Consider the following 27,862-nt stretch of genomic DNA (forward strand, 5'->3'; position numbering starts at 1 on the left):
CACATAAGCACCTGATTTGCGTCAGGATAGTTTGAGTCCACGCAGTACAAGGGAGGCCGAGGGAGGAGTTCTAGAAAACCTGAGAATGCAAAGAGTATTCAACTAACATTTTCAAGTCAATGATTGGGATTTAAAGGGATTCTGGGATTGAATTAAGAAGGTAAAGGTCATTGCTTGTCATTGTAAAAGTTAACAGAGTCAAGAAGAACTTCCATTAAAGGTCTTTTTATTGGATGTCCCAATTCGTGAGGGACATAAGATGGTCTCCTGGTTTGTCTGGAGCTTTATGTGCTTCTTCCTTTGTCATATAAATGTAGTGACGTCCCTGCAGAACCACCGATGATGCAGTCGGGTCATAAAACAGCGCTCTGCTGACCACTTTATTAAGTCCACAGCACAGCAAGCCTGCCATCTAGTGATTGAAAACTGCACTTCATCTTTCCTGGCTGGTACCAGCCACATCATTATGACCACCAGTATAATCTGTGGCCTGACCAACATCTAAAGCTCTGCAGACCTCACTGCGTCAGTTAAGGCCAGAGGTCATGATTAAACCATCAGAAACAGAGGCTGGACAAAAATTGCCTCCATGGGAGAGTTCCAAGGCCAGAGGTACTGCTCGTCACATTGGTTCTATAAAGTTGGGAGGATATAACTGCCTATTTCTTGGTACGTTGAAGCATTAGAATTTCCTCTCAAATCCTGACAAACAGCCCCACAGCATGATCCCCCCTCAACCTAACTTTACACTTGACTAAATAGTGCTGTTGTCCTAGCAGCGGCCAAGCTCAACAAAGGGGCTTGCGTGGTAAAAACACATCTCCACTGTTCTACAGTCCAGTGGCGGCATGTGTTACACCACTGCATCCAACCGTCTGCATGGTGCTAGGTCACGTAAGGCATGGATGCAGCTACTCAGCCATGGGAACCCAGTCCATGAAGCTCTCTGTTCTGAGGCCATGTGAAGTTTGGAGGTCTGTACCTGTTGTCTCTGCAGAAAGTTGGTGACCTCTGGTCACCCAGATTGTGAAACTCAGCTCTTCAGCATCACCTGCTGTTTGGTCCCCTTTATTTTCATACCCAACAAGTTTGTACCACCTTGCCAAATAATGACTTAGAGCGGTTTTTATAGTCTACTGTAAGAAGATTGGGTGAAATGAAAATAATAAATACCAACCAGCACACAGGTTCTAATCTAGAGACTGGGTTATAGCAATGTGTGAGTATGAATTAGCACAGAGGGTGAATTGACTCGGAGCTGCTTAAACAACTCTGAGTCAATTCCACTTAAGCCTACTTTAAAATACTAAAATGAAAAAAAATCACTTGGACTTTATGGGTATGCTTTAAATTTAAGAAGGAAGGAAGCAAAGAGAGAAGGGAGTTAGAGTACAAGGATGAACGGTAGGACACATGGAACAAAAGAACTGAATAAATGAAAGGACTCATGAAGGAAAAGTACCAAAGGAAGGAAAGAAGGAAGGAAGAATGAAAGAAAGGAGGCAAGAAAGAAACAAGGACACAAACAAATAGGACACAAGCCAGGAAGGAAGGTAGTGAAGCATGAGGGAAAGAAGGAAGGAATTACACAATGAAGGACATAATTTAAACATTGGGATAGGGCATAAAGTCTGGAAGAACAAATATTTGATAAAATTCCATACTTTATACAGAGTATAGGAATCCTTGAACAAAATAAAAATCCAAAGTTTATTTCACCATTTGTTTATTGGTTGTTTATATGGATAACACAGCGTCTTGCTATCATATTTTACATGTACAGGGCCAAGATCCACAGTACGATATATCAAAATTAAGAATGGAAAACCACAGTTAAGAAATTAAAATCACTGAGTATCAACAAGACAGCATGGAGGTCAAAGTTCAAAACCTAAATCTCCTCCCATGGTTGTACGTTTACTGTCACCTTAACTATTACAGTACAAAGATCCATAGATTATTGGGTCTACAACTGATCACAGAATGGAGGAGGAAGAGCGGTACAGAGAATCCATGCACACAAAAGCTACTTTCATGAAATTCCCAGAACTATCCCTGTTTTCAGACATTTCAAACAGCTGATGAACAAAAAATTATTCTCTTAATGTTTATTATAGAAATCATAAACATTATAGCGTTAAATTTTGAAATGGTACAGGTTTCATCAATGTGTAGTGCTTTTTTTTTCTCAGTAGCTGCAGTTTCTGTACGTATAAAAATGAATTCTGCAATCATCCATTAAGCTGTGTTCAACAAACGGGACTTATGGGTTTTTTTTCCTGCTCATCACTCCTCCAACTGGCTAACATCTCCATGGAAACCACAGGCTCTGTTGAACACAGCTCACGTCATTTTAATCTATGGCCAGACTGGCACTTAGACGGCTAGAGAGAAAATCACTTGGGGAACACAAATAAGGCACAAGCACACCAACAAACACAGAATCTGGCAGATTTTCTTATTAAACTCTAAAAAACAAACTGATTTTCACTTTGTTGCCTTTTCTGCTTTGTAGTAAGATTTATTTTTACTGGTTCTTAAATGTCTACATACCCCAGTTAAACTCTAGGCTTAAAAAAATGAGACCAGGATAAATCATCTCCAAACTTTCTCTACCTTTAATGATATTAATCCTGTATAAACAAATCTGCCAGGAGGGAAATCCAGAACCTAAAAAAGATGACTAAGTGTGGAAACCCTTTAACTTATTTTCTCTCCAACAGGTTTGTTTTCCTGCTGAATTCTACACAATAAATTGCATAAAAGCTGGAACATGTTTGTAAAAACATGGAGTTATAGACTGGGTGTGAGGACTTTCCTTAAAAACAGCATTTTCCAAAACGGCCTCCTTTAAAGAGACGTTCCACATCGCAGTTAGATCAAATAAGAACGGTTCTAAAAATCACCATGCAGGAGTTACAACACACACAGCTAACAAATCCACTGAATTTAATGACTTCCACGGCATCTTTACAAAACACAACCTGATCTAAATACACACACACACACACACACATCACCATGGCACTGGTGTAACAACTGCTGCTTTGTGTTTTAGCATTTAGCTCAAGTGGAGCCAAAAGCTCTCATATTTAGGAGTTTTCAGACATTTTAGGTAACATCACATCACAAATATTGAAAAATGTCTGATATTTTGGTGACTATGTGCTATCAGTTCTGTATACCAGATCACAGCTCCTCAAACGCTTCTGGTTAGAATGTAGAAATATGTCACTTTGACACCGAGGGCATTACTCTGGATGAGCTGCAGGAGGACGGATGAGAGCTTCAAAGTCCAACAAGCTATAAAACGATAAAAACTCTCAGCTTATCACTAATAATGACACATTACAAGACAAATCAGAGCAACATGTTGGCAGATCTTCCAGAAGCCTCTGCTTCACGCAGCTTTAGTGTTAAGAAAGGACGAGTCTTTAACGGCCCTGATCCGTCCCGCAACATTTAAATCACACGTCATGTTTAGAATTTACCACAATAGTCCAAATCAGTCTCAACGCGATGCATGAGTTTGCAAAGCTAATAACTTGGTTGTGGACAGATGCCTTTAGATCACGTGTTTAAGCCCACCGGGTGGGGTTAAAACCTCCTGCTAGCTTACGTTGCTGTGTGTAGCCACAACATGAGATCCTACAGGCTCAGCATCTGTATCAAAGTTATGGAGAGAATGGCTTCTTTAAAAAGGTCAAATATGGTTGGCAAAGAATTTGGATCTAGATTTTTAAATACAACCATAAGACTTAACTGCAGGCACGGACCCATAGTCCAGTAGGAGTGGGGCAATCCACTAAGGCATGGAGGTTTCCTGCTATACGCACTTAGTTACAATATAGCCATAGAGCTGATACAGAACAACTTGGACGAGCTCCATTAGTGGCACAGCATGACACTAATAGTAAGGCAAAAAAGACACATAAATAAAAACACCAACAACAGCATCAGATGTTCTAACATGTGCTACATGTAGGATGAAGACAAATGACTGAGTGTTGCTTACAGTAAGACCAAAGTACTCATAGAGGTGATCCTGGGGCAGCTGGAATGAACTACGCTTTCTGGCTTCTGTTAGCAAGAACCAGAAAAAGTAAAATACAGAAGAAAGCTTTACACTGTGCAATAGTTTCTGGTCTTTAGGAATGGTGGGGTGAACAGTACATTGCTACTCACATAGAACTTAAAGTTGGTCAACTCAGCACTGGAAGACTATATTGGATCAACAATAACGCCTGGAAGGAGGAATAGGATCATTAAAGTCAGCAATAACAGATGGTTAATGAAATACGTCAGGAATGTTTCACTAATCGGTGTATCACCATGGAAACTGAAACACAACATTTACAGGGCAATGGTACACAAAGAAACTGGGAAAAAAAGGAAGTAATCTAAACAAAGATCTAGTCCAAAGATCCTTTAAAAACACACATTAACATCATCAGCATCCACCTTCTCCACCACCTAATAGTGCTGAGTGAAACTATCAATGAACCACAATACAACATGGTGTGGGAACAGCAAGAAGATCCAGAAATCCAAGACAGGTATTATTCCAATGTATAGGTTAAATGTAGCTGGGATGAATGATACAGACAAACTGGTCCAGAACAGAACACAACCAGGTCCAGTGCTCACTCACAACAGCTGGGTTAGCTATCTGCACAAAGAATCACAAAGATGCTACTCAACGGCTTCTTTTAACTACAGCACTCCAAAGATTGTCGACACAATTTCAGTACCAAGGTTCACTATTATTTAGGTAAACCTGAGTCCGTCACGGAGAGACAAACTCCAACCTCTGCTCTCCTTGTCCCTCACGACTCCAGCTTAGAATTCCCTCTCCTAGAGGATGTTTGGTCATGTCTGTGAGGCGGTTTTTTTGGCACCAATCAGGAAAGGGCATTGGTCCTATGACCTTCAGTTCAGAGCCACCTTAGGTACAGATGGGAATTAACGCTTTTTAAACTACAGCTGTTACTGAATAGATATTGAACTGGTTTCCATTCACAAAAAAAAAAAAAAAAACATGCTTTGTTTAACAAAAGAATTCTTTGCAATCTAATCAAAGTTTCACAACCTTCTTCTTCCATTCATGCCATGCTCACATGAACACAGGAATGCAGCCCACAGGCAGGAATCAACAAGAAAATGCTAACGACAGACGAAGTAACATGCGATTGGTCCACAGTTTGTGGTGTTCTACTTGAAAGGCTGCTGTCGGTACAGGAGTACCTTCCTAATTGTTGGTGATCTGAGGCGAGCTCATGTTTAAATGCTGCAGAAGAGGCAGGTCTCACAGGCTGCACAAAAGACCTCAGGAAGAGGAGGAGGAAGAGGGGGAGGAGGAGGAGGAGGAGGAGGAGGAGGAGGGGATGATTAGGTAAAAACCAGATGCTGCTGGTCCAGCAGGGTTCTGGTGAAGTTGTTGATTGGCCCAATCGCGCTGAGCGACATGGCATTGTCCCGCCCCCAGAGCAGATTTGGGCCAAACACCACAGCCAGGTTACTGTTGGTCATCTTATTCACGTCACTGTTGGCAGATACCTAAAACACACAGACACATGTTGGTAGGAGATGGCTGAGTGAGATGGGAATGTTCTCTGTGGGTTGTACCTGTGCCAGGAATGTGATGAGGTACCGCAGTGAGGCATAGTTTTCCTCTGGAAGGGACTCCACCAATGTTTTCATTACTTCTGCCTGATTGTCACTGGATACAGCTGAAGAAAGCCAAACCCCACAGGAGATTAGATGTAGTTCAGAATTCCACCAACATCTACAGAACCATGAACAACTATCAACGTATGCAGACCTCTTCTGTTTATGATTCTTTTGTCCCACTTAAATGTTTCAGATCATAAAGGGAACAATCCCAAAAGGTTTCATCCTTTCTAAATTATATCTTCCATAGCTTTAATAAAGCAAATACCAACAGATTATTAGGCATCAAGCATGATTTTCAGCTGTTTCCACAAAAACACGAACAAATGTTCTATAGCAGAGTTCTACTGTCCTGAAAACCACAAGCTTTGTCTTTTAAAGCAAATATAAGCTTCTTGAAGCTCTTGAACTTACATGTGAAGTTGACGATGTCATTGTAGAGCTGGTACGTCAGCAGAGGCTCAGGAAGCTCTCTAAGAAAGGTTTTTAGTATGACGGCAGCCAGATGAACGTCCTCCATGTCTCGAAAATTTACAGCGGTGCCTAAATAACAGATGGAAGTAGACAAATGAAATCTCATTGTTAATGCCTTTAATTTACTAACGAAAAGCTTATGATTTATGCTGCAGTTTGGTGATAAAACACGAACAGGAAGAGCTGAGTTGAATCAGATTCTGATCAAACCTCACTGGGCATCACTAACAATAAATGTTCTACCACATTATAACCATAGCTGCAGATGACTGGCTCTGACTAGATTCTGGCTTGATAAAAGAGGAGATCTGAAAAATCAGCTGATTCCGGTCACCAGCAGACTTCTCAGTGCATCTAAGCGTTAAACGACACATGACTGAAGGAAGGGAACGGAAAGACTTAAAGCTGGACTCCAGGACCACCAGTCGTACCAGAGTTGTACTTGAGTTGGACTTCCTTCACCAGAGTTACATTTGCGGACCGTCTGAAGATCCCCTCAATCTCCAAACCTGCACAGCAGAGAACATGAAGGAGAGGTTCTCAGTGTCAGCATGTTTCACAGCTGCTGTTCTCTGTAGACACAGCTCAGCTGTGCCTTTATGTCTGCGTTACCTTGCTCTGAAAGGAAGCCAACGGTGTCTCTCATCACTACAGGAACTGGATCACCATCTGGATCCCTCTGCCTCAGCCTTGAACAAAGAACACAGATGCGGCCGTGACTAAAAGCTTTCACCTGCAAGCAGAAAAGCGGAGGTTCTATATATGGAACTTACGCCGTGAGGGACACCCCAAACACCTGTTCTGGAAGTGGGGGGCTGCGAGGAGGAGACATGGGGGGCTGGGCGCTGGGTTTCAGAGATGCTATCAGTTTGTTGTCATACCTGATACAGGAAAGATGGATCACAACAGAAGTTCATTTAGAAATCTCAGGTTGAGATTAAGAAACAGATGAGAACCTCTGCAGAGTGTTAGCAATGGACACCAGTAGAAAACACACAAAAACATCTGTCAAAATGTTTCGGAGAACAATCAGCTCTTACTCTCTGACACGAGTTGGGATGACCAGCTGCTCACACTTGACCACGTCCTCCAGCTCACTCAGGTAGCTCACGTAGTTGATCTTCCTGCCGAACTTAAAACTACGAGCCAGACAGACAGAGACACCATCAAAGCATTCTGCTGCAGTCAGCCGAACAATTAACGCAATTTATACAAGTTTTCATGCCTGCTCCGGCTTGTAATAACCAAAGACGTCACCGATTGGTCAATAAATTGAAGTGAATTATATAAAGGGCCCCTGAAATACAGCAAGTCATGTTTTTTAAAGATTTGCTGGGGAAAGAAGTTGGGAATGATTTAAAACTTCAGAGACATACCTAACTAAAATGAAAATCAGGACCTCTGCACATTCTAGAATAATAGCAATAGAATCTGAAAAGCCCAATGTAAGTTTGCACCTAGCAGTAGGCAAACACAGAGGGGTCTACACACCCCTGCTAAAGTGCCACGTTTTTAGGAAGACTCGTTTTAATGTGATATTTATCCTGTAAATTTGGATAAGACATTAGAGGCAAATATAAAATCTAATAAAGCGAACGTTTTCAGTCATTGGAGTCTACTGTGTGTTGAATTGGAGAAGAAATGTGTCATATTAAAAGGTGAAAAACATTTTAAAAAGATTCATCTTGTTCCCACTTCTTTACACCATAAAAACCAGCCATGTATAAACTTTTTATATCCACTGTATTCAAAAGCTAACCATTTAATATCTCCCTGTTGAGTATTCCACAGCTACTTTATGTTTGACAGTTCTAATTTTAGAGAACAGAGTTCACATGTGGGGTTCCTCAGGGCTCTATGCTTGAAACACACGTATGTAGCTAATATCTACCTGAGCTCTAATTACTCAGTATTACAACATCTCTTGTCATAAATACACTGATGACAAAACGCTAGTAGCCTGTTGTTTTGCAAAACCTAAGCTATGAATTTCCATAATATTAATATTCCTGTTGGTCCCAGCAGCTTAAAGTCATTGTTTTTGGCACCAAACAACATGATTTGAGATCAGCACTCAGCAGCACTAAAAAGTATAGAACAGACCAGAAACAGAGGTGTAGTTCTGGACTGAGCCTTAAGGACTGTATTCCAATCTTGAATCTACATTTAAACATTTCACAAACAGACGCTATTTTTCATAATATGTATTAATATTAACAGTTAGATCTCAGCTAAAGGGACACAATTCAAAAGCTGGAAAAAAAAGGCGTGAAGCAAGCATCCAATGAATGCAACAAAGGTTCTCACCAGCAGAGCGCAGAACCAACAACCTTTCTCCAAAATGCTGCCTCATTTTTATCTTTATCTTTCTTTTCTCATAAGTGGAACAGATAGCTGTGTTTATGATGAAAACCTGTTGGTCAGTGTTGAATGACTGTGGTTTAGGGGTTTGTCTGTATGTGAGTAGAGAGAATGACTGGGTAACGCTGTATAATGTGCTGTAGAACATTGTTTATTGTTGATGAAACAGCAACTTAAGAGAAATGCTTTTAAATACAATTTTCTCAAGTTATTTTATTTTGTTATATATTTATGCCTTCTGGCATAAATTATATTTAAACAACTACTGTTGCCGTGCAGCAAGAAGGTCCTGGGTTCGACTCCCGGATGGGGTCTTTCTGCATGGACTTTGCATGTCCTCCACATGTATGCGTGGGTTCTCACCAGGTACTCCGGCTTCCTCCCACAATCCAAAAACATGACTGTTAGGTTAATTGTTCATTCTAAATTCCCCTTAGGTGTGAATGAGTGTGTGCGTGGTTGTTTGTCCTGTATGTCTCTGAGTTGCCCTGCGATGGTCTGCCGACCTGTCCAGGGTCTACCCCGCCTCTCGCCCGAAGACTGCTGGAGATAGGCAGCAGCTTCCCCATGACCCACTATGGAATAAGCCGTATAGCAGATGAATGAATGAATATTTCAGTTTTGCTTTCATTTAATCTCAGCAAGTCTAAGAGACAAAGAGGGTGATATAATTTTACACCTTTCTAAAAGTTCTGTCTCACCACTTTAGTTGCAATCTATATAAAAAATAAGGTTGGAAATGTATTTTTAAGCGTGTACACTATATGAACTAAAAGTAAAAAGCCAACCTGATAATTGGTTTGAAGAGGATCAGCAGAGTCTTGATGAACATGGTTGGATGGACGATGTACAGCGCCTTGATGTTCTTCTTATACCTGAAAACAGAATGTCATTCCAGACTCTGACCTCTAGATCGGCAGATGTACCTGTGTGGCTCTTTATTCATCACCAAGTGTTTCTTGTTCTACCTGAGGTACATCTTTCTTACACATGCAGTCAGAAAATGATTCAATTTTTAACAATGTGCACCTGGGTTAGCCGAGACAAACCAAAGGGTTTCTTCACTTTGTGTTGAGCTTTTATTGTGTATATTTAAGAGCTAGCCAAGCTAGAGAGGGTACCTTCAGGTTTTTTAAGGTTCCAGACTCAACTTTACAGAGTTCTCAGTACTTTAGATCCATTTTAATAGAGAAAACACTTACGTTCACCATGAATTATTGGCAGATAGGGAGGGAGGAAAGAAGGAAGGAAGGAAGATAGGGCAGATAGAAAGGACGAAAGGAAAGAAGAAGGAAGGAAGGAAAGAAGGGCAGAAAGAAAGGGAGGAATAAATAACTGAATCTGACTGAACTGTTCAATTGTTAGGATTAATTGGAATGTATGAAGCTGACTTGTGTGAAGAGCCTTGAGACAACATGTGTTGTGAATTGGCGCTATATAAATAAACTGAATTTAATTGAATTGAAAGAATAAGGGCAGTAGAACTCTCTTCCCAGGCCCGAGTTTTTGCCTCTGCCACAGCCCGGGCCGCAGCACGCTTGGCCTCACGGTACCCATCAGCCGCCTCAGGAGTCCCACAAGCCAACCACAGCCGATAGGACTCCTTCTTCAGCTTAACAGCATCCCTTACTGCCAGTGTCCACCACCGGGTTCTGGGATTGCCGCCACGACAGGCACCGCAGACCTTACGGCCGCAGCTATGGGCAGCAGCATCGACAATAGATGCGGAGAACATGGTCCACTCGGACTCTGTCTCCAACATCCCCCGGGATCTGGTCGAAGCTCTCCCGGAGGTGGGAAGAGTTCGGTGAGGCCATGGAGAAGGACTACCGGTTGGCCTCGAAGCGTTTCTGGCAAACCGTCCGGCGCCTCAGGAGGGGGAAGCAGTGCTTCGCCAACACTGTTTATAGTGGGGGCGGGAGACTGCTGACCTCGACTGAGGACATTATCGGGCGGTGGAAGGAGTACTTCGAGGATCTCCTCAATCCTGCCATCACGCATTCCGTGGTGGAAACAGAGGCTGGGGACTCGGGGTTGGACTCTTTCATCACCCAGGCTGAAGTCACCGAGGTGGTTAAAAAGCTCCGCGGTGGCAGGGCTTCGGGGGTGGATGAGATCCGCCCTGAGTACCTCAAGTCTCTGGATGTTGTAGGGCTGTCATGGTTGACACGCCTCTTCAACATTGCGTGGCGGTCGAGGACAGTGCCTCTGGACTGGCAGACTGGGGTGGTGGTCCCCCTTCATAAGACGGGGGACCGGAGGGTGTGTTCCAACTACAGGGGGATCACACTCCTCAGCCTCCCTGGTAAGGCCTACGCCAGGGTATTGGAGAGGAGAGTCCGGCCGATAGGAGGAGCAGTGTGGTTTTTGTCCCAGCCGTGGAACACCGGACCAGCTCTATACCCTCTACAGGGTACTCGAGGGTTCATGGGAGTTTGCCCAACCGGTCCACATGTGTTTTGTGGACCTGGAGAAGGCATTCGACTGTGTCCCTCGTGATGCCCTGTGGGGGGTGCTCCAGGAGTATGGAATCGGGGGCCCTTTACTAGGGGCCATCCGGTCTCTGTACGAGCGGAGCATGAGTTTGGTCCACATTGCCGGCACTAAGTCGGACCTGTTCCCGGTGCATGTTGGACTCCGGCAGGGCTGCCCTTTGTCACCGGTCTTGTTCATTACTTTTATGGACAGGATTTCTAGACGCAGCCAAGGGCCGGAGGGGGTCTGGTTTGGGGACCAGTGGATTTCGTCTCTTCTTTTTGCAGATGACGTGGTTCTGCTGGCCCCCTCTAGCCAAGACCTACAGCATGCGCTGTGGCGGTTCGCAGCCGAGTGTGAAGCGGCTGGGATGAGGATCAGCTCCTCCAAGTCCGAGGCCATGGTACTCGACCGGAAAAGGGTGGCTTGTCCTCTTCAGGTTGGAGGGGAGTTCCTGCCTCAAGTGGAGGAATTTAAGTATCTCGGGGTCTTGTTCACGAGTGAGGGAAGAATGGAGCGGGAGATCGACAGACGGATCGGTGCGGCTGCCACAGTAATGGGGGCGCTGTGCCAGTCCATTGTGGTGAAGAGAGAGCTGAGCCGAAAAGCAAAGCTCTCAATTTACCGGTCAGTCTACGTTCCTACCCTCACCTATGACCATGAACTTTGGGTCATGACCGAAAGAACGAGATCCCGGATACAAGCGGCTGAAATGAGCTTCCTCCGTAGGGTGGCCGGGCACTCCCTTAGAGATAGGGTGAGGAGCTCGGCCATCCGGGAGGAGCTCGGAGTAGAGCCGCTGCTCCTCCACATCGAGAGGAGACAGTTGAGGTGGCTCGGGCATCTATACCGGATGCCTCCTGGATGCCTTCCTCGGGAGGTGTTCCAGGCACGTCCCACCGGGAGGAGGCCCAGGGGACGGCCCAGGACACGCTGGAGGGACTATGTCTCTCGGCTGGCCTGGGAACGCCTTGGGCTCCCCCTGGAAGAACTGGAGGAGGTGTCTGGAGAGAGGGACGTCTGGGCGTCTCTGCTGAGTCTGCTGCCCCCGCGACCCGGTCCTGGATAAGCGGAAGACGACGAACGAACGAGGGCAGTAGAAAGGATGGAAGGAAGGAAGACAGCTAGGAAAGGAGGAAGGAAGGACAGATGGCAAGAAGGTAAGAGGAGTCAAATCAGGAAGGAAGAAAAGAGACAAGGAAACAGCATAGAAAAGGACAAAAGGAAAAAAGAAGTAGGGCACAAGGAAGAAAGAAAAGTAGGGATAGGAAACAACATCTGGAAATACAAATATTCTTTCATCTTCTTTAGTTTTCCATTCTTAGAAAGACCTGGACTAAAATCAAATTCCAGATTTTTCCAGACTGTGTAGGAAGCCTGACTAGAAGTCTTTAGATGATAGTAATGTGATGGTGTGTATGAGCTCTATGTGAAACCTCTCCAGGAATTACTTTAAGTTAGTTAACTTACTTTCGGTCAAACTCCCTGTATGCATCTCGAAGCCAGCTGAGTGAAGGTTTGTTTTCACTGGTCAGCCCATGATGGAAGTAGATCAGAGTGTAGTCACTTTCTACATACTGATCCAGAGTTGCTTTAAGATACCTGCAAGAGAAAAGTTATTTCAGCATCATTTAAAGGCAATAATACAAGTTCCAGTTCAGTCTATTAAGCTTCCTGTGATTAATGGCTCCGATTCAGATAAGCCATATTTCTAAATTCAGAAATCCAGAAAAAAAGCCAATCAGACCTTTCCTGGCCATTGTAACTCTTTAAGAACTCGCAGGCTAGTGCCAATATTGAATGATTATGATTTATTTCTTTTAAGCACCACACTGAGAGGAGAAAATAATGCACAATAGGTTATTTTACAGCCGTATTGGTTTGGAATCAAACAGCAAATTAAAAAAAGATGATCCCATTTATGCATCAAAACATCTGTCCCTTAACTTTATCCAGGATTGCTACATGTGAATGAGAAAATTCCAGCGTTTTAAAGAAATATTTTTTAATATGGAAATCCATACAGCTATGGATGGATGCGTGGACAAATAGGCAGATTGACTGGTGCATCTCTACTCTATAAATAAACAGTGTTTTATTATGACTCTCACCTAAGTTTATATGAAAGGCAGCCATGTTGGATTTTGAGGTGAATAGCCACCTCACCCTAACCCATATGGAATTCCAACTTCTAGGGACCATTCTGTGAAGTTCCCAACTAGAAACTTGGACGTTTGGAACCAGAGAGGAACAGAACGCAGCAGCCTTGATGTGCAGGATTACTTACATCAGGAGCTTCTGATGGTCGAGCTCATGCTGCGGGGGCAACCTGCAGGCACTGAACACTATCACCTTCCTGCCAAAGTTATCATCACCTACACACACAAATGAAACATCATTAATACTAAACATGCCTTACTTTAGCAGAAACAATGAGAGGCTTAATACTGAAGAGCCCACCTGCAACCTCAATGATCTGATGCCTGGCTATGTCATAAAACGGGTGGTCCCAGGGCAGGTGGGGAGATCCAAGATCGAAGCCCTGGGAAACGTCCGTTTCTGAAACACACACAGCAATGTGGTAAAACAGCTGAGCGATAAAGTAGCACCCAGTAATACCACATCCGAGAGGCAGCCAAGAGGGTCATGGTAACCCTGGAGGAGCTGCAGAGATCCACTGCTCACTTTGTCCAGATATCAGCTATAAGTTATGCACTCCATAAAACTTACCTTTACAGAACAACTGAACAAACAAAGCAAGTTTTGAAAAGAAAGCCATAAAAAGTCCTGTTTGCAGTCAGGAGCATCGCAGGAGACCCAGCAAACACGTGAAAGAAGGCGCGTTGCTCAGATGAGGCCAAAATGGAACTTTCTGGCTTACATGCAAAACACTGCACACCACCCTCAAGACACCATCCCTATGTTGAAACATGGTGGTGGTGGCAGCATCATGCTGTGGGGATGCTTTTCATTCCAGGAAGAAAATCAGTTAGAAGCTGCAGAAGACTTGAGACTGCAGCGGAGGTTCATCTTCCAGCAGGACAACATACATACAACCAGAGCTATAATAAAATGGTTTAGATCGAAGTATACTCATGTTAGAATGGTGTAGTCAAAGTCCAGAACTGTGGTAAAGCTTATAAATAATTGTTTCCAGACGCTCTCGACCCCATCTGACTGAGCATGAGCTAGCTAACAAAGAAAAATGGGTAATAGGTCAAAGGCCATGGTTTTCAACAGCTTGAGACAGTAGGAACAGGTGGAAGCTCGATAGGAACTGCTGCTCCTCCACATGAAGCAGCTGAAGCATTTGATCAGGACGTCTCGAGTTGAAGGGTTTCTGGAGAGGTTCCACTAGCACGGAACTGTAGCAGAATTTCAAAATACATTGAAGGTGGTCACAGCTCTAAATGTGGTCTTACTGCTCCCTGGCAGCTAACTGAAGCATGATGTCCCGACTGATTTTTGATCTTTCTACAGAAATTGATGACTGAATGAGAAGGAGTTTATGGGGATAACTACAGAGCTGCCTGCTTAAAATAATCACCACTTTAAATATAAAATGGGATGTGCTGAGGGGAAAAGACAGGTCATCTGTCTCACCTGACTTGCTGAGTGTTGACTCATCAGGAGGCCACTGCTGGTCTTCTAAGGTGGACAGCTTCAGCTGCCCTAACTGTGCAGTTGCAGGGTCGTCACCCAGATCTACCAGCAGCTCAGAAGACATCCCACACACAAATGAGACAGTGATGTCTGGGAAACCTTCACACACGAAGCTGGAGCCTGGAAGAGACAGAGATACCTCACATCAACAACATTGCTCTCCATCCATAATAGCTGGTTTTGTTGAATCAGCTGCATCATGTCCTATCAGAGACTAATGTTTAAACCTGAGAAGAAAGCCTGTCCAATCAACAGCTCCTACAGCTGATATTTACACTGTAAAAAACACATATTTATTTTCTAGCTTAAGATTTTAGATACTCAGATGGTAAAGCTCGCTGGAAGTGATGCCATATCCTGAAAATGGGAGAAAAGAGAAGAATGTGGAAAATGTAGGTTAAATGTAACCAATATCATCACAACATTTGTCTAAAGTATGGGCATGTTCTTACAACATCATGTAGCTTTAATTCTTAGTATTTCTGGGTCACAACAGAGAAGCTGCAGAGCAGTGGAAGGTTTAGAGCTTCAAGGAAATGACCATTTTATGCAGAAAATAAAGTAACATTTGTTTTTGTTGTAAAGTTTTTAGGCTATTAAAGCTAAAAGCAATGAATTCTTTACAGTGTGTTTGAGGAGGAGTCCGCAGTCTGAGCAGAGAACCCACAGTGGGGGGAAGGAAGTGAGTTTCAGCTGCGTTTACACAAAATCTGCTGATCTTCTGTCCACAGAGTTCCTTCAGTGTAGTTACTGAGAAACAATCTGACAGGACGACATTAACGCTGCAAGTCCTGCTGTTTACCCTACTATGTTTCAGAAAGGGTCTTTTCACCCCAACATGAGGGAAAGTTTGGAAAGAATGAGTGGGACTGAGTAATGGCTAATGGCGGATGGATACAGCTGAGCATTGCATATCAACTGTATTATTTATAATCACAGAGAACGGCTCCAGAACATACGGTGGCCAAAGAACTGAGCACTCGATTCAATGTTCAATGTCTCAGAAACAAGATGAAACATGGAGATGCAGATCTGCAAAGACTGAGCAGGATGTTCTAACATTCTAATGGTCCCCTGTCTTCAGGGTGTGGCACCCATTCAGGCCTGGATACAAACAGAGATTAGGTGTGGAATTAAGTCATTAAGGCACTTTATCATGTCTGGCAGCAAGTCCATCTTCAGTTGTTGGAACTGGCTGAAGATACGGCGGAGCCACCAGAAAAGGTAATGCAGAAACACCAGAGCTGCCATCTCAGAGCTGGGGTTCAGGTCAGCCAACACAAGGGAAGACATTCCCATAGTTTGGCTGATACCTTTTGGAAAATTCCAGGAATTTTTAAGGTTAGAAACTTCCCAATTTATGTGAATTAACTAGTTTTGAACAAAAGAGAATAAATCCAGAATTTAAAGTATTGTTAGAGGGTTGAACAGGGACTGTAAATATGTCCGGGTCTGGCTGTCCAAGCAAGTTCACCCTGAGAACAGGCCGCAAGACGCTAAAAGAAGACTCCAAAAAACCCTAAAATATCATCAAGGACCTCAAGCAGGATCTTGCTACTGCTGATATGAAAACACATGCCTGTCCATTCAGAAAGAGACTGAACAGGTTTAATTTTTATGGAAGGTGAAGCAGGAGAAAAACAGAGTTTAACAGAGAGAAGGTAGACAAAGACCAGAACTTCTGAAATAATGTTCTTTGAACGGATGAAACTGAAAACTAAAACAGAATTATCTGGACACCAGAACAGAGGGGATTTTTGGCATAAACCAACTAAACCATTCTAGGAAAAGAACCTTAAACCAGCTGTGCAGCATGGATGGCTCGAGGATGCTTCACTAGCAGCTCAAGCTCACTTTGGTTAGAAAGCAGAACATTGATTCAAAGAACACCAGCAAGTCCAAGTCCAATGGCTTAAAAATAAAGTTTTGGAGTTTGACAAGAAAGCAAAAACACAATAAATTTGTAAGGAGGTAAATACCTTTTCACAGACCGGTAAAGACCTAAAATACTGAAACTTCGTGTTTCAAAAGCTTTAAAATCTTGAATTTCAGATCTTGTAACTAAAACCATCAGATATACTGCTAGAAAACCTCATTCTAGAGTTCTTTTCAGGTTAATCAGTTCTAAGTGTATTGTGTCCGTATAACACCTGAAAGTGCGAGTTATGACAAATAAAATCTGAATCGGTGCACCCTTAATTAAAAATGTACTTGATGTTCTGTTGCAATACATGTACAGTGGGGAGAACAAGTATTTTATACACTGCCTGGTATGATGACAAGCATGAAAAGCATGCAGGTCTTCCTACTTGCAAATCATGTAGAAGTCTTTCATTTTTACCATAGGTACTCTTCAACTGTGAGTGGCGGTATCTAAAACAAAAATCCAGAAACTCACAGTGGGATTTTTTATTAATTAGTTGCATTTTATTGCATGGCATCAGTATTTGATACATCAGAAAAACAAAACTTAATATTTAGTACAGAAACCTTTCCTGTAGTTCTTGAGATTTTGGACCACTCCTCCATAAAGATCTTCTCCAGATCCTTCAGGTTTCAGGGCTGTCGCTGGGCAATACGGACCTTCAGCTCCTTCAAAGATTTTTGATTGGTTTCAGGTCTGGAGACTAGCTAGGCCACTTCAGAACCTTGAGAGGCTTCTTACGGAGCCACTCCTTAGTAGCCCTGGCTGTGTGCTTTGGGTCGTTGCCATGCTGGAAGACCCAGCCACAACCCATCTTCAATGCCCTTACTGAGGGAAGGAGGTTGTTGGCTTAAATCTCCTGGTACATGGCTCCATCCATCCCCCCTTCAATACGGTGCAATTGTCCTGTCCCCTTTGCAGAAAAACATCCCCAAAGAACGATGCTTCCACCTCCATGCTACACAGTAGGGATGGTGTCCCTGGGGTTCTACTCATCCTTCTTCTTCCTCCAAACACAGCGAGTGGAGTTTAGACAAAAAGCTCTATTTTTGTCTTATCAGACCACTTGACCTTCTCCCATCCAGATGGTCATTGGCAAACTTCAGATGGAACTGGACATGCGCTGGGCTGAGCAAAGGGACCTTGCGTGCGCTGCAGGATTTTAATCCATGGCGGCGTAGTGTGTTACTAATGGTCTTCTTTGAGACTGTGGTCCCAGCTCTCTTCATGTCATTGACTAGGTCCTGCCGTGCAGTTCTGGGCTGATCCCTAACCTTCCTCGTGATCATTGATGCTCCTACAGGTGAGATCTTGCATGGAGCCCCAGACTGAGGGAGATTGAGCATCATCTTGAACTTCTTACATTTTCTTATAATTGCTCCAACAATTATTATTTCTCACCGAGCTGCTTGGCTATTCCCCGTAGCCCATCCTAGCCTTGTGCAGATCTACTATATTATCCCTGATGTCCTTACAGCTCTCTGGTCTTGGCCTTTGTGGAGAGGTTGGAGTTTATTTGACTGAGTGTGTGGACAGGTGTCTTTTATACAGATAAGGAGTTCAAACAGGTGCAGTTAATACAGGTAATGAGTGGAAAACAGGAGGTCTTTTTAAAGAAGTAACAGGCCTGTGAGAGCCAGAATTCTTACTCTGGTTGTTAGGTAATCAAATACTTATACAATAAAATGCTAATTATAAATAAAAAAAAAATTATTATTGTGATTTTCTGGATTTTTGTTTTAGGTTCCGTCACTCACAGTTGAAGAGTACCTACGATAAAAATTACAGACGTCTACATGCTTTGCAAGAGGGAAAACCAGCAAAATCGACAGTGTATGAAATACTTGTTCTCCCCACTGTATGTGAAGGCCTGAAAACACCAGGACTGGCAGAGTTCCTACCACTGGGCCAGGAGTGTTCAGGCTGCCACCATGAGCACACAACCTGCAGTTGGAACATGGCTGAACTGTGCTTGCTCATCTGAACCCTGTTCTGCTTCCTCCTCTCTGATGACTACAGTATGAACTGAGATAAGACCCTTGAGCAGCTCCAGCCACAGAATGTAACAGTCAGTGAACCTGAAACAGCTGCATACTGGATCTGCATCTCCTGCCTTATTGCCCCAAATTAACTCTGTTCCCCATGCCGCACTATTACACACACACAAACAAACACACATACTGCTATGTGATGTTATGCTGGCTGACAGCATGTTGCTTTAAATAAACATTGCTAGAAACCAAGAGTCAGTCAGCTGATTGCTGCTGACCAAACACACCCACCCACACTCACAGTAAAATGCAGCTGTTAGCACACAGTCTGACTGTGTGCGTGAAGAACGGAGAAACCATAAAGGCTGACGAAGGCTAAGATGTTGAGTGATGCAGGCTGCAGCAGGTTCCTCTTTTCGCTCTGCAAATCCACCCCAACGCGCTCACACAGCCTGCCACTGTAGGTCAAAGCAGAGGGCCGGGTGTCTGCAGGCTCATCTCTACATGACTCATATGTGCAGTTTGTGCTCAGAGGTGAAACAGGTGAGGTCCAGCTGCAGGTGCGTTGGGACCGCTTTCAGGATACTGCTCGTTATTTTATTCTTCTGAAGTCATATTTGGAAAGGTTGACCTGCTTAATGAACTCCTTACCACTGGCATTAAACTTTGCATTTCCAAGTCCTTGTTAACAGGGACACGCTGCCAATCATTTGATTTAAGGCATTTTAACATCCAACGTAAAGATCTGCCCATTCCTCCAAGCTAAACATTTGTGTCTTCAGATAGAAAAGAGACACAAAAACTAAAAGCCATGACATCACCGGGCTGCTACCAGGGGTTTCACTCTCTGTTCTGAAGCAGGATTTATAAACACCAGCTGCTGTGTTTATAACTGTGTCACACAGAGTTTATAAGCAGGTGATTTCTAGTAACCTGGACTACTGGGGGCCCAGAACCTAAGAGTATTAAACCGACACAGCGTCCAGTGAAGAAAGATTTTAATATATATATATTTGATGTATGCTAATAATGTACAACTTGTAAATATCACATGAAAATACTTTCATACAGTTGGCAGCTAGCTGATAAGTCAATTAAATGTATGCTATAGCTAGCATTATTTCATTGACCATGTAGGGAGTTACCTCATCCTGATTCTAGCCACCTTGTGAAACATGAAGCTGGCTCTTCTGCCTCCTGCAAAATGTTTTTCTGTACATCGATGCTTAAAATGGTCTGAAGAACATTCCAGTTGTTTGACGAAGCAAACTTTATGCTCTGTAAATTCCAGGGTTATTTCACTAAATTTGCATTCTTCCCATGAAACATTTTATTCAAACTTTCCTGTTTTCTTCAGCCCAATGAAGAGAGGGTGCTGAGTTGGTCTACGTCTTTTTAACCAGACTTAGGTCTTATCACAATGGAACCAGACAGAACTGGTCCATAGACAGTGCTAATGCTGTTTTAGAACTAAAACAAGGTGTGGCCCATAAATGGCATCAAGGCAGACCAATGTTTCAAAAAGTTATAGCTTCAAAGGGTATAGCGTAGAAAAACGCACCTCAACCACTGGAAGTCAGCTGGCTGAAGGAAGACTCCTACAGACAGTCATGGTGTGGGAACTAATTAACCAGCAGATATCAGCTTGTGTTACAATACGAGAAGCAGAAGAGCAAAAAGGGGAAAAACATTCTGTACGATATGCTGTTGAAAACGGGTCAGTGTTTCTGATTAGGGTGTTGGGAGTTATGATTGGTTTAAAAGGCATACCAACACACACAGCAAGGCAGTCATGTTGGTCTTCCTTAAATATCCAAAACCAGAACTTTGTCTGCAGTCCTCATGGCAAAGTCGAACATGATCCTGGTTGTGCCCTTGTCCCCGATCCTGTATGTGATACTCATGAACTTTGGACATACCAATGACATATTTAGGCTGATGGATGGAATATCCTTGTGGTAAATGCCCACACCCAAAAATGCTAAAGGTCACAGCTGAATAGGAGAGGAGTGAGGAAACAGGATTTATAGCAACTGATATTCACAGTTGATTTTCTAATATCATGCGGCCTTCAGCCTAAACTAAACTTCAAATCAGCTAACACCTCGGTCATAATCATTTGGCAAACAGTAAGCTGATGCTCATCTGCTGGCTACAGCTGGAGCTCCATGTGAACAGGATAAAATGGATGCAGCAGTCTCAGCATCCTGCTTCCTCTCTGACAGCTGCCACAACCAGGTTGGTAGGGGGTTCCCATGAAAACTGCTTTGCAGAAGTAAAGACACCCATGGAAAGGCTTTGTCGTAACAGCTGGTCATTTCTAAGTGCTCCTTGTGTTACACCCGAGTAGCTCATTTTATGCATGTATCTGTAACAGCAGCCTTCCAGTAATATTTTCAGGACCCACAGAGAGATGGAGGTTCTGAAAATATTACCACATGACAAAAAATATTTGGCTCCTATAGATTTTCTCTGTTTTCAAATGACGATTTAATCCATTAATGGAAAAAGTTGGACTTGGTCTATGACTTTTTTAATAACTCATTCAATGGTCTTTCTCAGTTCCCTGCAACACTGATGCACCCACTGTAACCACGCTGGTGGCAGCGATGCCCCCTCCAGTTGATTCACCAGCTATGAAGAAGATTCACTGAGCACTGCAGAACTTCCAGCCAATAGAATCACCTCGTAGGAAAAACATGCTGCTGCGTGCAGACACCAGAGCTAACGTTAGCTACAACAGGCCTGGTACAGCGTTTGTCTGATGTCACTCTTCACATACGTGTCTGTTTTTTACCTCTGCCGTGGAGATTATGTTTCTGTCGCCTTTGGTTTGTCCGTTCGTCTGATTGCAAAATATCTCAAAAGGTTATGAGTGGATTTGGAAGAAATGTTCAGACAAGGTGGACATACAGGTCCTTCTCAAAATATTAGCATATTGTGATAAAGTTCATTATTTTCCATAATGTCATGATGAAAATTTAACATTCATATATTTTAGATTCATTGCACACTAACTGAAATATTTCAGGTCTTTTATTGTCTTAATACGGATGATTTTGGCATACAGCTCATGAAAACCCAAAATTCCTATCTCACAAAATTAGCATATTTCATCCGACCAATAAAAGAAAAGGGTTTTTAATACAAAAAACGTCAACCTTCAAATAATCATGTACAGTTATGCACTCAATACTTGGTCAGGAATCCTTTTGCAGAAATGACTGCTTCAATGCGGCGTGGCATGGAGGCAATCAGCCTGTGGCACTGCTGAGGTCTTATGGAGGCCCAGGATGCTTCGATAGCGGCCTTTAGCTCATCCAGAGTGTTGGGTCTTGAGTCTCTCAACATTCTCTTCACAATATCCCACAGATTCTCTATGGGGTTCAGGTCAGGAGAGTTGGCAGGCCAATTGAGCACAGTGATACCATGGTCAGTAAACCATTTACCAGTGGTTTTGGCACTGTGAGCAGGTGCCAGGTCATGCTGAAAAATGAAATCTTCATCTCCATAAAGCTTTTCAGCAGATGGAAGCATGAAGTGCTCCAAAATCTCCTGATAGCTAGCTGCATTGACCCTGTCCTTGATAAAACACAGTGGACCAACACCAGCAGCTGACACGGCACCCCAGACCATCACTCACTGTGGGTACTTGACACTGGACTTCTGGCATTTTGGCATTTCCTTCTCCCCAGTCTTCCTCCAGACTCTGGCACCTTGATTTCCGAATGACATGCAGAATTTGCTTTCATCCGAAAAAAGTACTTTGGACCACTGAGCAACAGTCCAGTGCTGCTTCTCTGTAGCCCAGGTCAGGTGCTTCTGCTGCTGTTTCTGGTTCAAAAGTGGCTTGACCTGGGGAATGCGGCACCTGTAGCCCATTTCCTGCACACGCCTGTGCACGGTGGCTCTGGATGTTTCTACTCCAGACTCAGTCCACTGCTTCCGCAGGTCCCCCAAGGTCTGGAATTGGCCCTTCTCCACAATCTTCCTCAGGGTCCGGTCACCTCTTCTCGTTGTGCAGCGTTTTCTGCCACACTTTTTCCTTCCCACAGACTTCCCACTGAGGTGCCTTGATACAGCACTCTGGGAACAGCCTATTTGTTCAGAAATGTCTTTCTGTGTCTTACCCTCTTGCTTGAGGGTGTCAATAGTGGCCTTCTGGACAGCAGTCAGGTCGGCAGTCTTACCCATGATTGGGGTTTTGAGTGATGAACCAGGCTGGGAGTTTTAAAGGCCTCAGGAATCTTTTGCAGGTGTTTAGAGTTAACTCGTTGATTCAGATGATTAGGTTCATAGCTCGTTTAGAGACCCTTTTAATGATATGCTAATTTTGTGAGATAGGAATTTTGGGTTTTCATGAGCTGTATGCCAAAATCATCCGTATTAAGACAATAAAAGACCTGAAATATTTCAGTTAGTGTGCAATGAATCTAAAATATATGAATGTTACATTTTCATCATGACATTATGGAAAATAATGAACTTTATCACAATATGCTAATATTTTGAGAAGGACCTGTAGAACCAGATGATCAGATTTTGGTGGTGATGCAGAGCACCATCTGGATCAAGGATTTTTTTGAAGCATTCTTTATCATTGCCAGACCATGGTGCATGGATTTCTATGCAAATATACAGTAAAACATGGTGGTGGTGGTGTGATGGTCTGGGACTGCTTTGCTGCTTCAGGACCTGGATGACTAACTACATTCCGCAAACTCACTTTGGATATAAAACAGAACAATAATCCAAAGAACACAAGCAAGTCCACCTCTGAATGGCTAAAAAACAAAATGAAAGTTTCGGAGTGGCCTAATCAAATTTATTAAAAGATTACACATGCTCAAGTGTACTAATGTAGCCATTTCAGAAAACTCAGCAAGATGAAGTGAGTCTCGTTGCACCTGTTCTCCACCTCCATGAGGCTGCAGGTTCCTGCTGCTGCAGCTCTGTTTCTTACTGGTGTTTCTTTAAATGAAGGTGAATGCATTCTATGGCCTGAGCTTCCAGCACTGGATCAGCACACCTCTTCCTACCTGCACCACTGCCTACATTCCGCCATTAAGGTAGATAAAAAACATGACACATAACACTAGGTCATTATTTTACAGGAACTCCTTCAAAATGCAGAAGCAGCGTGTGCATCTGGGTTTAGATGCCTTTCAGTCACAGTAAAGTTAGATAAAGGCAACAACTAGTGGATTCGCCTTTATTAGTGTCTCTCATTGATTCCTTATTACTGCATCTTAATCTGACTGAGAATCTGGACTTTGACTGGACCATTGCAACACCTTGAAACTTCCTTAATGCAGCCGCCATGTTGATTAGCTGCTGTGTTTGGATCCCCATCCTGCTGTTGACCCAGTTTGAGCTCTAGGATACTTTGGCATGAAAAAGGGTGCCACGGCCATTTTGGTTGCAAAGGAAGCCCACATCATCAGCCCTCTACCACCATCCTTTACAGTTGGGGTAAGTGCTGATATGGAGTAACCCTTCCAAACTTGCCATACATCTTACTTTGAGGCTAGAGTTTTTGTGCTGCTAGTTGACATTGTTTTTAAATGACTGTTCCTTATTGGAGGTTTTTGTCTTGTATAATATGATGAGCTGACATCGTGTCAGTATATGGACATCATCACTACTGTTATTAAGGCTGAAACAAATAATCGGATTAATCGATTATTGAAATAATCGTCAACTAATTTAGTAATCAAATAATTGTTAACTGGAGTATACAGACTCTAAAACATGCCATTAGCTAAAAGAACGACCCACTCAAAGCAGTAATTAGACCAAAACTGTACAAAAAAATATCTCCATTTTGCATTAAAGATGAAAGACCTTCTTTGTCTGTTAATATGCTCTATCCAGAACTCCTCAATTGGCATAGCTTTAGCTTCATCTTGTTCAAATTCTGTAAAAAAAAACTCCTATTAAGCACCTTTGCTATCCAATTATTAATCGGTTATCAAAAAAATAGTTGACAGAATAATTGATTAGCAAAGTAATCGTTACTAGCAGCCCTAATTGTTATTGTTACCTCCGGCATATATTTATAGATGTGGCCTTTTTTCACATCTCTGCTCAAAATTGAAGAGAAAACGTTTGGGACTAAGGTGTTTTTTTCTGATGAGCATCCAAGGATGGGAGAGTCCTTCAAAACTATGTTGCCACCAGTGCAGAGCTTGATCAGCATTAGCAGCAGGTGTATGTGATTACATCTGACTGCACATTGTGAAGGGCAGAAAACATCAGGGACAAACAGATAGTCTGCAGGAAGAAAGAAGATGGACAGCAGAAGAAGTGCTAAATCATTTTCTCTGTTGAGTCCTGCTTCTGATTGTTTTGGACATCCAAAAAAGAAAAGGTGAGAGGTACCATGAGTCCTGTGTGGTAGCAACAGTGAAACATCCTGGTCCAATCCATGTGTGGGGTTGCTTCCCCTCCAAAGGGGGAGCCCTTGCCCCTAGTTCTGTTCAAGAACACTGCGATTAATCAAATGTTGGATCGAAATGTTGTCTGAGAGCAATGTCCTCCAGTAACAATTTGGTGATGATCTCTACATTTTCCAACATGAGCAGGGCAAAGTCATGACAAAGCAGTTCAAAGATGTGAAATATAACATTTTGGACCCATGGCCAGAAACCTCTCCAAACTTGTCCACAGAACAGAATAATCCACAACAAGTTGGAATTTTTTTTTTCCTTCAAACTGTTCCTTGAAGATCCAGTCAGCAGCTGAAAAACGTTGGCTAGAGCTAGCCAGAAACCATGGCAACCTACTTTACCAATGAAACAATGAATACGTTGACATGGACCAGATCCATGTTTACCTATATACAGGGGTAGGACAATGAAACTGAAACACCTGGTTTTAGACCACAATAATTTATTAGTATGGTGTAGGGTCTCCTTTTGCGGCCAATACAGCATCAATTCGTCTTGGGAATGACATATACAAGTCCTGCACAGTGGTCAGAGGGATTTTAAGCCATTCTTCTTGCAGGATAGTGGCCAGGTCACTATGTGATACTGGTGGAGGAAAACGTTTCCTGACTCGCTCCTCCAAAACACCCCAAAGTGGCTCAATAATATTTAGATCTGGTGACTGTGCAGGCCATGGGAGATGTTCAACTTCACTTTCATGTTCATCAAACCAATCTTTCACCAGTCTTGCTGTGTGTATTGGTGCATTGTCATCCTGATACACGGCACCGCCTTCAGGATACAATGTTTGAACCATTGGATGCACATAGTCCTCTAGAATGGTTTGGTACCCATCTAGCACAAGTATTGGGCCAAGGGAATGCCATGATATGGCAGCCCAAACCATCAATGATCCACCCCCATGCTTCACTCTGAGCATGCAACAGTCTGGGTGGTACGCTTCTTTGGGGCTTCTCCACACCGTAATTCTCCCGGATGTGGGGAAAACAGTAAAGGTGGACTCATCAGAGAACAATACATGTTTCACATTGTCCACAGCCCAAGATGTGCGCTCCTTGCACCATTGAAACCAACGTTTGGCATTGGCATGAGTGACCAAAGGTTTGGCTATAGCAGCACGGCCGTGTATATTGACCCTGTGGAGCTCCTGACGGACAGTTCTGGTAGAAACAGGAGAGTTGAGGTGCACATTTAATTCTGCCGTGATTTGGGCAGCCGTGGTTTTATGTTTTTTGGATACAATCCGGGTTAGCACCAGAACATCCCTTTCAGACAGCTTCCTCTTGCGTCCACAGTTAATCCTGTTGGATGTGGTTCGTCCTTCTTGGTGGTATGCTGACATTACCCTGGATACCGTGGCTCTTGATACATCACAAAGACTTGCTGTCTTGGTCACAGATGCGCCAGCAAGACGTGCACCAACAATTTGTCCTCTTTTGAACTCTGGTATGTCACCCATAATGTTGTGTGCATTTCAATATTTTGAGCAAAACTGTGCTCTTACCCTGCTAATTGAACCTTCACACTCTGCTCTTACTGGTGCAATGTGCAATCAATGAAGACTGGCTACCAGGCTGGTCCAATTTAGCCATGAAACCTCCCACACTAAAATGACAGGTGTTTCAGTTTCATTGTCCAACCCCTGTAGGTCAGTCTGTGTTTCTACCTACATGGCTGCTGACTTCATCTGTTTCCACTAATTAGAGAATATCGTCACATTGTTCTTGATTATGCTGCGTTAATGTTTCTTAAAAGAACCCTCTCGGACTTTATTTCCCTGCCACAGAATCAGAATTAGTACTGAGTCTTTGTCTTGGGATCAAGTTACAGATTTTAGCATCGTGCCAACCCCTAATAGTCCACAAACGCATCAGAGCAAGTTTTTTGATGCAGAGTTAATTAAAAATATGATAAAAGTTATGGATATATGTTTTAATTCACAAACAGAGATGAGCTTTTACGTTTTTCATGATGAATTTGAAAAAAAAACTACCCCCTCTATCAATAAACACCTGCAGCACATTTTTCCTTTTGAGTTATATTCCTTAGAGAAAAAACTGCCAAAAATATCTGAATCGGTATGTTAGACCTCAAAGAAAAGCAGCAATCAGTATCAGTCTCTCTGCTCGGTGCCTTTCTAGGACCACCGATTACTTCATAAATGCCATTGCTGATGCCTTTCCACCCTGGCATTGTGCAAGCACACTCCTGTCGTTTTAGTGCACCTAAATAGCAAAACTCCATCTTTCACAGAGGTCATTACACTCATGATAATCTGTTTGTATCTAACTTTAAACTAACCAACAACGTCATGATGAAGAGAGGCTGAACATTCAATCAGACATGTCAGTTCCTACATGTCCAGCCTGAGAAGCAGCTGGGATGTAGAGAAGCTATGTTAGCCACATTAGCTGCGAAGCTAAAAGCGCCTGCGAAGCTGCTGGGGAGAATCCAGCTAAGAGTCCCCGAATAGAGACGCTTTTCATGGCCTGTTTTCACACAGTGGAAGCGTCTCAAGGCTGAAGTCAAGAGAAAACATGTAAATACGTCCAGGCTGGCTAAACCTCATCACAACAAACCAACACTGAGAGAAAAGGGAGCCTGCAGACAGATCCAGGAAGCAGCAGCAGCAGCGCAGACTGATGGTCAATTTCTGCTTTACATTCATTCAGTTTCCTTAAGCAGCTTCTAGCCACACAGAAGAAACAAATGTTTAGTTACCGTTCTATCACTCGCTCAGGATTCAGCCGACACGGTGAGAGCCGCCTGCCGTCGTTTCTGTCACAGCAACGACCCTGCGTAGACTGCTTATCCGGTTTGTTTCAAAATAAAAGCAGGGCGTTCTATTTTCCCGC

General features: G+C 43.2%; 1 protein-coding gene across 1 annotated transcript; it reads right to left on the bottom strand.

Moving 5' to 3' along the window:
* Nucleotides 1-1,709: 1,709 nt before the first annotated feature.
* arhgap1 (Rho GTPase activating protein 1) lies at nucleotides 1,710-27,848 on the bottom strand. The gene is made up of 13 exons (XM_047355723.1): nucleotides 27,729-27,848; nucleotides 14,584-14,763; nucleotides 13,441-13,539; nucleotides 13,268-13,355; nucleotides 12,451-12,582; nucleotides 9,294-9,380; nucleotides 7,185-7,283; nucleotides 6,918-7,025; nucleotides 6,757-6,833; nucleotides 6,576-6,653; nucleotides 6,085-6,213; nucleotides 5,626-5,729; nucleotides 1,710-5,556 (listed from the first exon to the last, which is right to left on the bottom strand). Exons 2-13 carry the CDS (start codon nucleotides 14,705-14,707, stop codon nucleotides 5,389-5,391), a joined length of 1,293 nt encoding a protein of 430 aa, XP_047211679.1. The 5' UTR covers nucleotides 14,708-14,763; nucleotides 27,729-27,848; the 3' UTR covers nucleotides 1,710-5,388.
* Between the last annotated feature and the right edge of the window lie 14 nt (nucleotides 27,849-27,862).

The sequence above is a fragment of the Girardinichthys multiradiatus genome, chromosome 24, assembly GCF_021462225.1.
Source record: "Girardinichthys multiradiatus isolate DD_20200921_A chromosome 24, DD_fGirMul_XY1, whole genome shotgun sequence".
Classification (NCBI taxonomy): Eukaryota; Metazoa; Chordata; class Actinopteri; order Cyprinodontiformes; family Goodeidae; genus Girardinichthys; species Girardinichthys multiradiatus.